This window comes from Orycteropus afer, unplaced genomic scaffold, assembly GCF_000298275.1.
Source record: "Orycteropus afer afer isolate SDZICR_OR568_19922 unplaced genomic scaffold, OryAfe1.0 scaffold00052, whole genome shotgun sequence".
NCBI classification, from domain to species: domain Eukaryota; kingdom Metazoa; phylum Chordata; class Mammalia; order Tubulidentata; family Orycteropodidae; genus Orycteropus; species Orycteropus afer.
Window position 1 is genome coordinate 6,718,542 of NW_006921639.1, and position 12,215 is coordinate 6,730,756.

General features: G+C 49.0%; 1 protein-coding gene across 1 annotated transcript in view; it reads right to left on the reverse strand.

Annotated features, from left to right (window-relative positions):
• Positions 1-988: 988 nt before the first annotated feature.
• Positions 989-12,215, reverse strand: part of TMEM72 (transmembrane protein 72) — a 32,632-nt gene continuing 21,405 nt past the window's right edge. The window contains exons 2-5 of the mRNA XM_007938634.1: positions 7,756-7,822; positions 4,770-4,841; positions 2,934-3,073; positions 989-1,467 (exon numbers count right to left, since the gene is read on the reverse strand). Coding sequence (XP_007936825.1) covers positions 989-1,467; positions 2,934-3,073; positions 4,770-4,841; positions 7,756-7,822 — 758 coding nt within the window. The remainder of the gene's footprint in view (positions 1,468-2,933; positions 3,074-4,769; positions 4,842-7,755; positions 7,823-12,215) is intronic.

Sequence of the window (12,215 nt, forward strand, 5' to 3'; positions counted from 1 at the left end):
TCATTGTGGGTTGACTCATTTCTCTGTAGTCTCAAGGCAGAGCTTGCCTGCCAGCTCACTTTCTTCTTCCCTCCCATTTTCAAAAAATATATATTATCTGTTGTCCATTTCCAGGCCCCCATGCATGGCAAAGCCCCTTCCCTGAGCTCTATGGATCTCAGGGCACCCTCTCTGTGTTTCTAGGGCCCGGTGAGCAGCAAGGACTGGATCCTAAAGATTGCCATAGGCTTTTCAGTCTTCACTAGTTTATGTCATCTACTTGGAATCTTGAAAACATCCCTATGATGAGGATGTGGGGAGCCTCAGTGCAACTTCTGGAATGAACTTGGCTCACTAGTCTGGCCTTCCACTCTGTAAGCACAGATCAGCATTGTTTCCTGAATGGCTCTGGACCTCTTTCTGCTGTCTACTGCCTGGCCCTGCTCCTCTTCCCTTTCCCACCCTGAGAAAACTCAGTTGGGATCTGCAGCCACCATTAACAACCACCTTTGAAGTGCTTAAGTTGCCAGTGTGTCTCTGGACCTTGGGAGGTGGAACACTGTCTCAGAGATGGGGTAGATGATAGGTCTTGGTGAATGAAATGTCCTGCATCAGGAGCAAGGGAAGCCCAGTGGTATCTACTAGAGTCTTTCCCTTCTGGGGCTGAGGAGGTGGACACTGTAAACTTGTATGAAGTGGGAGTCACTCTCCTTTTGGAAAGTGCAAGGATTTCTACATTCTTTGGCCATGAGGGAGAAGCCCGTGCTGATTTGAGGCAGGGAAAGTCTCCTTTGTGCCTCTATGGGGGCCTTTGCAGTACCACTCTGACATGTCACACCCCTGATGTCCTCAGAGGCCCAGCTACTGGGGGCTGTCGAGTCGCCCCTTCCAAAGGTGACCTGTGAAGATTCCAAGCTTCCTATAGGACCTCACATATTGGGAAACTGCAGGCAGAGCCATTGCTTTGCAGAGACTTTTCCCAGTCAGTAGCCCAGGGGGAGCAAATGGCTCAGAAGAGGCCTGTGGCTGTGAGAGAGGACATGAACAGTGGGGCCTGGGGTGGGGGGATGATGGGGACAGTGTCAGAGGTGGTCTCCTCTGGCTCACTGTCCCCATCGTCCAGGCCCTCAGCAAGTGATGGAATGATCTTGACCACTTTCTCTTCAAAGTGCACCTGCTTCTTCTTGCCCAGTGTGTCTGTGGGCTCCAGGGTCAGCTCCATCAGGGTGTCTGGTGGCTGGTGGGCACTGGACTTCTTAGTTCCCTTTAGGATGCTCTTCATGTGGGTTAGGAGGGAGCCTGGTCCCTCCTTGAGTGTCCCATGGAATGTGTAGGTTTGCTCAGTATCTCCAGAGCCAGTGGTGCTTACAGCACTGCTGGAGGGGTCAGTGTAGTGCTCTGGGGAGGCTGGTCGCTGGGGAGCTGCTCTGCTCTTTTTCCTCTTGCTCAGCAGGAAGTAGGCCAGGCCAGTGATGATGAGCATGGAGCCTGGAAAAGAGTCGGGATATCAAGGGTGCTGGATGTGGTGGTGGGAAACCCGAAGGCTATCCAAACCACCTTTTAAAAGGGACACTGAAGCAAGATGCTATGTGGCCATGGCCAGACACCTTAGCCCAGCCCTTAGACCTAGCTCACTTGACACACACACACACAATCAGTCTCAGGGACAAGGTGGCCTGCCTCCATGCTAAGGCATGGAAATAGCACAGTGACTACCTGCCAAGGGGCTAGCCCTGAATTGGAAACCTGAAGAAAAGCTCTGCCTGGATCCTGGGGCCCTTCCCCTAGTCCCTCTGCCTGAGGCCCCTCCCCTAGTCCCTCTGCCTGAGGCCCCTGCTTGTTGACCATCCACTTGATGCTGCTGCCTGGCCTCACATTACCCTGCTTCCTTGCCTCCCTCTCAGGATGGCTTGTTGGGCTGGACTTGGGATGTCTTCCATGAGTCTGGAGCCTATTTTTGTTGCTGGGCCCTACTGGACTGGGCTTCCTTTCAGTCCCAGAAGTGGGGTGACTTCTCCACTTCAACCTCCCCCAATCCTTTGGGTGTAGCTAGCATGGTATTTGCTCTTCTTGTGGGCCCAGACCAGGACCATGCTGTTCTTTGTCTCCTGCATGAGCCTTGCTCCATCTCAGAAGGAAAGGGACAAAAGGTCATGTTGCTTGCCAGGACCACAGCCTCCTGTATTTCTGCTATTCACCAAGAAACAGAGGTTGTGGCTAGTTCTGGCCTTGGTCAGAGCTGAGTCCTTCTCAGGCATTCACCTGCAGGGCTTATACAAAGTGAGCAGTGCCCAGGTGCATCCAACAAGATCTCAGAAAGGCTGAGGATGGCTTTGCCTTTGAGCTCATTCTCCCTGGTTGCCTCATGGCACTTTAAATGGGCTATGAAGGAAGGGTACATTTTCACAGAGAGAGAGGAGGGAGGAGGAGGATGCTAGAAGAGACGGTCATGGACAAAAACAAAGCAGTGGGAGCACTGAGTCCTGGATTTGAGAGGACTCGTAGGGTCTATGGGGGTTGGGTAGGATGTAGAGGTGAGGTCTTTTGAGGTCAATCATGTGGTGGCTGGAAGTCAGGCTGAGGAGTCTAGGACTAAATTGCTAGCCACTGGGGAGACTAGAAGGGTTTGTTAGAGAAGGGGCCCAACTCAGGCCCTCTGTAAGCTCTGATCACAGAGTAGATGTGAGAAATGAAGCATCCTCTTGTGTGGGTGCAGCCTTGTGCTACCTCCACAAAGGATGCTGCTTCTTGCAATGACCTTGTCACTTGGCCAGGATGGAGGACATCTGATGACTCCTCATCCTCAGGCTGTATGCCAGGGAGCTGACAAGGGGTGCTGATGCAGGCCCTGGAGACAGCTTCAGAGCAGATCTTTTCCCTGAAGGAGAACAGAGAGGGAGACCAGCCCTTTCCACTCAGAGACACTACCCTCTATGACCTCTTGGTCTCCATACCTGGGATGGTCACGTGCCAGACCAGGACTGGGTGGAGGAAGCAGGCCACAGACAGCAGCAGGTAGGCCAGGAACTTCTGGAAGCAGCCCAGCCAACGGGCCTTCTCCCTTGTCCTGTAGGCGAGGGACCCTGGCTGACACCTGGGAGAGGGAGTCCCAGGATTAGCACTCCTTGGAAGGAAGGTTGGGCAATCTACTTCCATAGTGATATCACCTCAGAAATCCAAGGAGGGGTCGCTGTGAGTCTGGTCTGACTCGACGGCACATAACAACAGGCATCCCTGGAAAGCCCCTGAAATACCAGAGACAGCTGCTAGCTCAGGCTCAGCTCTGGCTCCCCATGGAAGCTGTGAGAGGCTGGTGCTGGGCTCTGCTGTGGTAATGTCCTCTGTGATGGCCCCAGGGTCTAGAGTCCTGGGAGCCCTAGGGTTCCTCACTGTGAGCACCACAGCTAGGGATCTTGCCTAAGTCCCTCCAGAGGAACCACATTACTTTTCTGAAAGCCTACTTAGGTCCAAAGGGAAGGTAGGCAAATGCTGTCCTATCCTGCCCAAGACAGTAGATAGGAGAATAGCTCAGGGCTCACTGTGGAGCCAAAAGTGGAGTGAGATGGTGTGGACTACAGATCTTCTGCCAGGAAGGTGTGCAGATGGGGCTCTGCACAGAGGGCCCTGCCAGGCAGGTAAGGAGGGGGCTGAGACCAGCCTTGCCTTATGCCTGGGACCACATCTCTTTAACTGTCTCAGAGCCCTTAGGGGAATTGACATTTTTAGGGGTGGGCCTCCAGGTTCCAAAGGAGGAAAGGAAAACACCTGCCTCGTCTCCTCCTCTGAATTGACCTAAAGGGGGCTTCTTGGCTCTGCCCAGTTTCACCCTGCCCAGGTGAATTTTGCAGGGGGTGTGGAGGTGAGCAGGTTAATATAGAGCCCAAAGCATTGCATACCAGGCCAGCTACCCTCACACCTTCCTTCCAAGGCAGCCTTGGCTTGGGGCTCCGTGTAGTCACCGGCACCCCCTAGTGGTTACTCCTTGCTGGCCAGTTTCCAGGTCAGCATGCAGGGAGGCCCTAGCAGATAAAGGCCCACTTTAGATTCAGGACTCCTCCCTCCCTATGCCCCTGGAAAATCACTGGGACTATCTGGCAGTAGCAGACAGGCAGCAGAGATGAGGAAAGACTTGTTGCCTCAGGGCTAGTGACTCTGGGAGACAACGAGTGGCCTTGCAATGTACTGGGACAGCTGGATTTGAGGCCCAGCTCTGTCACTGACCACCTGGTGACATACTGTGTGGACTTCAAAAGTGCTTGGCAACACTGATGACAGAGTTCATTTACCGACCTCAGTCATGTGGCAAGTCTTGGGTCCCCATGGCCATTGGACTCTTATGATGTTATGCAGGGTGGGCACTCTCATCTTGAAACAGGGCATGGGGCTGTAGTCCCTGACTCTCTGTGGCATTGGCAGGTGGCAGAGTGCCACCCAGCTCTGCTCACCCCAGCTGTGCCTTCTGTGGAATTCTCTCTGTGTTTGTACATGGCTTGGACCTGAGTTCAGTGACTGGCTGGTTTTTTTTTTTTGGTGGGGGCTGGGCTTACCCCAGGACTATGAACAGGAGCAGGCCCTGAATGAAGGTGTATTTTCATTCCCTGGCTGGGAGTATGGACAGAGGATGAATGAGCCTGGTTTACCCTGACAGCAAACCTCAGGGCCAGTGGCTCACGGCCCTCAGGGTGGGGCCGCTGGTGTCAGAACAGGAGATCCCATAGGTCGTAGTCTCACTGGGGATGCCTAGACAAGAAGGTGGTTGATGGGGGAGGATCCACTCTGGGGGTACTTACTGGAAGCAGGTGGCTAGAAGCTGAGCCACAAAGTAGGCACCTTCACACACAGAAACAGCAGCTCCTGTTAACCTGAGGATGCAGACAGGTGAGGGGGGCTCAGACACCCCTCAGACCCTCTCTTCACTCTCCCACAGCTCTCTCCTCACAGCCTTCTTAGTCTCCTGAGTATCTGCAGCTGACTGCTGACCCAGATTTCTTAGCATGGGGCCCTAGGCTATCCACCAGCCAACATCCACTGGCTGCTGTCTGGACACTAGGATGAGGGCTAGATTGGGCTCAGCGATGTAGCAGGAAGGGGACAAGCTCAGAGATAGATGAGGAGGAAGCATTTGTCGAGCAGGAGAGAGCACCTTCACTCCAGGACCCCTGTAAAGACACTGGCAGGGCACATCCCTCTGTTTGCTGGGGACCAGGACTGACCCTGTTGCCTGCCTGTGCAAATCTGAAGACTATCAATTTCCAAGCCCTTTTGTTCTCCCTCTTTCTCATCATTCAGTCAGCCACTAGGATCTGTGGATTCTGTTGCTTAAATGCCTTTAGAATCACTCTTGTTCTCTCAGGCTTCCTGGGCATCACATGTGGTCAGGTCCTACCCTCTGGACCCCTGACCTTAGTCCCCACCCCCCCAATCTCCTGCTTCTTTACTCTATCACCACCTGGTTGCTAAGGGCTTCTTCTGACACTCAAATCTGATCATGTTCCTCCCAACCCAGATGTTTCAAGTCTCCTCATTCTTCAAGTGTGGTGTAGGCCCCCTCCAACCAGATTCTTCTAGGGAATATGCGAAATTGTAGGTTCCTGACCCATCCCAGTGTTTTTATATCAGCATCTTTGGGAATGGAACCTACTCTGGCCTATAAAATTGGAATTACTTAGAATATCATTTATAGAACTTCAGAAACTTCTGTATGTTCCTAGCTACAGAGGCTAGTTCTTCTCCTTGAATATCTCCCTCTTCTTGCTCTTGTCTGCCTGCTGCCCACCCCCCTGTGCCATTCATCATGTTGTCCAATGTTAGCAAAGCCACCAGACTGTGAACTCCTAAAGGGAGCCCCTGTCTCATGCCTCTGTGCAGCTGGGCCCAGCCCCACGGATGTGCATTGGAGTGAACAGATGCACGAGGGTATATGCCACCCAGAAACGCTCAGGCTGGGGCAAGTTTACCTGGACAAGAGCAGGATTTCCCCAGAGCCATGGACATTTCTTGCTCTCTCTATGACCATTTAATCCTTAAGTATCTACTTTCTCCCACTCTCTTTATGCCTCCCAGTGCCTGTCTAACTCTTGTTGTTCAACCCCATGCGCAAAGAAATGAAACATTGCCCAGTCCTGCACCATCCCCCTCATGGGTTGTGAATTGGACTGTTGTGATCCATAAAGTTTTTATTGGTTGATTTTTTGAAGTAGATCACCAGGCCTTTCTTCATAGTCCATCTTGGTTTGGAAGCTCCACTGAAACCTGTTCAGCAACACACAAGCCTTCAATGACTGATGGGTGGTGGCTGGCTGCGCATGAAGTTCATTGGCCAGGAATTGAACCCTGCCTCTTGTGTAGAAGGTGAAGATTCTACCACGGAGCCACCAAAGCCAATAAACTCTTAGCCCTCAGCTTTAAAAATGATAACAATTTAACCTTTATATAAGGAGCCCTGGCAGTGCAATGGTAAAGTACTTGGCTGCTAACCAAAAGGTCAGTGGTTCAAACCCATCAGCAGTCCCACAGGACTAAAGATCTGGCAATCTGTCTCTGTAAAGATTGCAACCTAGGAAACCCAGGAAACCCTATGGGGTAGTTCTACTCTGTCCTACTGTCAGTTAGAATGACATGATGGAACACATCAACAACAACAATTACCTTCATATTACAATTACTATGTGTCAAGCATAGTTTTAAAGGCTTTATACATATCAACTCATTTAATCCATTTAGCAATGTTACAAGAAATAGTATAATTACCTCCATTTTACTGATGAGAAAACTGAGGCACAGATACATTAAGTCCCTTGCCTATGGTCATACAACTGATCAGGAATAGGGGCAAAATTTGAACCCAGCACTGAGGTTCCAGATATGTGTGTCCAACAAATACACTGAGCTATGTGTTTTGAGTCAATCAGCATTGCTTTTTTTTCTAAGTCCTGAGACAGAGGTGGAAACTGAAGCTGGGGGAATCAAAAGGGTCATTCCGACTTCAGTCTGGTGCTACAGAAGCTGTGCCTCTTGGGACCTGGGGAGTTCACATGCTCATGTGCTCTGTGATGTGGACTGATAGATTTTTTGAATGTTCTGATTTGTAAAACTCCACCAATATATGTGTCTCACATGGTGGCTGTGAGAGTTAAATCACATAATGTAAATAAAACATTTAACTTGGCATGGGAAGGAAAGCAAATATGTATTTCCTTGACCTAATTCTCTTTTCTCTAAACAAGAGCTCAGTTAATGTTTACTCAGTAAGAAATGACAGAAGGGATTAATGGATGGATACACAGATGGATAGATGGATGGAGAGAACTGAATGAAATGGATAATAGATAGGTTCATATATAAATAAAAGAACATATGTGTGTGTGTGTGTGTGTGTGTGTGTATGTATGTATATATGGATAGAAGGATGGGTGAATGAGTGGATGGATAAATAGATGGATAGACATGAATAGACACGTGGAAGGATGCCTACATGGATGAATTGATGGATGAGTGAGTGGATTGATGGATAAAAGAATGGATATATAAGTGAATGGGTGAATGGATGAGTGAATGGATGTATGAAGGATAGTTAGTTGATTTAGAGATGGTTGACTAAAGCTCTGATCACACCAGGTACTATTTTAGAAGACTCCTCAATTCCTTCCACCTATGTGATAGAATGGAATTAGCATGGGAAAAGGGAGGCTCTTCTGATCTGTTCTGAGCAGACAGATACAAGATGAATAGGAGCAAACCACACAGGCAAGGAGGACACACTGGGATCATACTCACAGCAGATAGAAAGCCAGGCTTCTGAATTGCCCTCGGATGAAGGTCTCAGTGCCCACGCCGATCAGCACTAAGGGGGAGAGGAAAGGGGAAGTGTTCCCAGTTGCTCCTTGCCATAGCACTGCCCATGAAGTGTGCAAATTCTCCTAGGCTGTTAGGTCCTGTTGAGGGCTCCTCAGGCCATGGAGTGAGCTTTCTTCTGGGGACCAAGAGCCAGAGGAAGTTCTTTTCCATGTCGCTGAGGTCAGGAAGGTGTATGAGAACAGGGAGCTTCCAAGATTGGCCTCTGAAAACCACAGGCAGAATATCAGAGGTCTTCCAACCCAAAGCACAATGCCCATACTCCTTGGCCCATGATGGTCCTGCAATTACCCCTTAGTGCCCCTGGATACAACTCACAGTGGCCAGGTCCCCACCCATCTGCTACACACTGTCATCCTTCCTTTGTTCCTCACCTCTTGTGCCTTCAAGGACCCTCACCAACATTGCAGCCATTGCCAATGTGTGCTGAGTCTGGGCTTCAGAGTTTACCCATGAATGGTACCTTCCTCTGCCATCTCCCAACCTAGATCCCTGATCTTGCTATTTCTATGACTTCATTTTCATTTGCTATTTGGCAGTTGCATCAACACTCTTGGCTCATTGCTATAGATAAGTTGGTGATTCCCATTTTTCTGAGATGCTTGAATACCACTTTTCTGTGAAATGTCTGAATCCTGCTTATAAAAGGCCTTCTGTAAGGCCCTGGATCCTGTTTCTTTTCTTTTTGTGAGATGCAGCTCAGCATCTTTCCTTTTCTTGGCATTTGATGTCTTTGTACAACCATATGACCTTCCCTTTGTCCTGGGTGAATTTTGTCTTGGACCCAGGCTTTGCACACTTGCTCTCTCTTGATCCTTGTTTCATGAGATTTTCTCATTCTCCAGGCTTCTCTCAACATGCCTCAGCTATGACCCTGTCCAGTCCTTGATATGGACATTCCACAGCATAGGCCAAGAGATATCCTTGGACCTTGCTCCAGGTGTGCATCGACCCCCTAACCAAGCCTCTTTATATTCTTAAGTGATTACATCCCCATGCATGATGCCTGGCTGGGTGCCTGTGGGTGGCCTTTTGTCCTTGCTCATGGCTCCCCTTCTCTGGGGCCCCAGTGCTTTCTCTCATTTTTGGTGGAGACACTGTATGAGCTCCTTCCCCATCCTGAGTGTTCAGAGGCCTCCTTGCTCCCACTGAGTGGCCCACTCATGCTGGAAGGACCTTTCAGTAACTGCTGAGCTACTGCCTCCTGATAAGCAGGTTGTTCTGGTTACCTAGTGCCACTCTAACAGAAATACCACAAATGAGATGGCCTTAACAAACAGGAGTTTATTCTCTTACAGTTTGGAGGCGTTAAGTCCAAGTTCTAAGTGCCAGGCTCTAGGGGCTAGGTGAAAGCCCCTCAACCCTGGGGTTCAGCTTCTGGCCCACAGAAGCTAGAGGCTTTTTTTTTTTCACTCAGACAGCAGCTGGCTGCTGAGTCTGACAAACCCAAGATCGACAAGTAAAAAGGCACAGTCCGGATGTTACCAAACCACACAGCAGGCCATTAATATAAGTCCATTTTAAGTCCCAAGGTTGGCAGAGCATGGCAGGCTGCTGAACAATGACATGGGTACATGCAGGGTCAAGTGTGCCATAAACTAGGGACCATTCCCAAAGCTGCTGCTTATATATGGGAAGCAGACCACATACCCGAAGGCAGCTACTGAGCTGCTTGTGGTAGATCCCACCATGGAGTTGATTGCCAGTCTCATCATGGGGAATAACTACCACCAGCTGCCTAGCCACTCAACCAGGCCCAGCCAAGTTGACACACAAACTGAACTACCACACAGGTCCTGCCTCCCACCTGAACCAACACCTGAACCTGTCACTTTTGGGGTAGATTGTAGAAGTAGCTCAGGGAGAAGGAAGCAGAGAGCTTAGATCCAGGAAGGGGAGTAGGGCAGGACATTTTTCCCAATGATGAAAGTTTCAATTTCTCCCTCGTGCTTTAGGTGCAGAGTTTGTTTTTCATCCTCTCCAGGTTCTAGCTGCTTTACCAGCTTACACTGGGGGAGGGTTTTGTTATGTGAGGCACACATACCTTTACAGTGTGGACATAAACAGTCCAAATTCACAAAGTACTTAATACCTATGCACAGTGGTTACACATATGCCATGACTACTCACAGTAGCTTGCTTATGACACAGCCCTTGTAGAGTTCATGCAAGGACACTCTTATAAAATAAAGGGTCCAGAGAGCAGTTAATAGCTAAATCACTCAAGTTCTCTGAGTCTCAGTTTCCTCATTATGGTTACATAATGGTTAGGAGGATTCAGTAAGCTGATTGATGCCAACTAAACATGCCACAGGTGCTCAATAAAATCTCTCTTTAATTTTTGGTATATGAACTAGCCCAGCCCGGGGAAGGGGTCTTCAACTCAGGGTTGAAGCTCATGATTGTGTGAGTTGTGCTTTGCGTTTCTCCAGACCTCCATTCACATTTGTAGTCTGTGTAGATTTGTGGAGTCCCTGGGTGGTGCCTTGGCTGCTAACCAAAAGATTTGAGTCCACTCAGAGATGTCTTGGAAGAAAAGTCTGGCAATCTACTTTCAAAAAATCACCCATTGAAAACTATGGAGCACAGTTCTGTCCTGACACATGGGGTCGGTCACATGAGTCTGAAACTACTCTAAGGCAACTGTTTTTTTATGGCAGATGACCAACAGATGGCAGTAGAGTTTGTTGGGAATGTGGCAACTTTCTTTGATTTTTACCAGTTTGGCATCTGGAGAGCTACTTTGATGTTTTACCCTCTGTCACCCACACCTGACTCCCTCTTGTGTGCTTTAGAGTAAAACAAGGATCAACAATCAAAGGAGTATTCAAGGAAAGCTCTAGGGCAGCACTGGATTTTCAGTTGAAAAACAAATCAAAATAACAAAACATGAATGAGAGCTGGGCTTGAATCCCAGTTCCATCTGTTATCACCTGTGTAACCTCAGGAAAGTACTTAACCCATCAGAATCAGTGTTGTCATCTTCAGAATGTGAATAATGGTATATTTCATAGAGTTGTTGCTTGGATTTTAGAAAATAGCAAGTATGAAGTATCTAATGGTAGATGGTAAATAGGCATGAGCTCTTCTTGCCCCTAACTGGGGCTGTGGCAGCTCTCACAGACATCTGCCAGCACATTAGGCACCCAAGAGACTGGGATCACCCTCCCCAAACCTCTCAACCAACCATGCCCAGGGAACAGAGGTCTTCCCTTGGCTGGAGAAGAGATGAAGGTGGGGGGAGTAGAGATATCTGGCTGGGAGTCAGGAGCATGGACCCTTAGGCTGAGAAATCCTTAAAGAGACCCTCATCTGATTCTCCTGGAATGCTTTAAGACCCTCTGACCCTGAGTCATCTGCTTCCTTCTTGATCTTCCTGGTTCTGGGAGCTGATCATGTCAAGGTGAGACAACTTTGACTGCCATGAAATCCTTCTTTCTGCCCCCCCCCCAGATCTTCCTCCCTGTGACTTTGGCCATTGCTCAGGTCTTCTTGCTGGGCATCATGGAGGATGACTTGGAGCCAGGCCCATGCTGGGCTGGAGTCAAATATTGGTCCAGCAGGAGCAATGGGGTATGGACTGAGGGAGTACATATACAAAAAACAGCATTCCAGGCTGTAAGAGAAATTCACATAGTGCTCTGGAGTCAGAGGAGAGAAGACACTGTCAGGAAAGACTTAATAAAGAGTATTCAACCCAGGTGGACTAGAAGTCAGGTGAGAAATGGACATTGTATATGGAGAAGGCATGGCATGACAGAAAGGGGACTCCTTCATGACAGCAAGTTGTCTAATAAGAAGCAGAGGACACAAAGGAGCATAATGGGCAGTGCAGTTGGATTGTGGGGTCTTTAAATACCAGATTTCACATGGTAGGCCAAGGGGGACCATGGCATGTTTTGGAGCAGGGAAGGAACATTTTTGAAAATGGCATTTTAGAAAGTTCCCTGACCTCAAGCAGACTTGGTAAGAGGCTTTGGCGATATTTGGCTGAGACTGTAGGCAGATGGGGCAAAGACACAGGCCCAGCCCTGGATATTCCTGATCTTGCCCCTGCCCCCCAGCATGTTAGCAGCCAATAGATAAGGAGCTCTGTTGGCGTAGTTGGTAAGGCATTTGTCGTCTGCTAACCAGAAGTTTTTACAGTCTGAAATTGACCAAACATGCAACCAGGATGTGTTAATTATCACTAGTGACTGGAATGAAAAAGTTGGAAACAAAGAAGAATCACCGATAGTGGGAAAATTTGGCCTTGGTGACAGAAATAATGCTGGAACTTGTCTGGTAGAATTTTGCAAGACCAACGACTTGTTCATGCAAACACCTTTTTTCAACAACACAAACGGAGGCTGTACACGTGGACTTCACCAGATGGAACACAC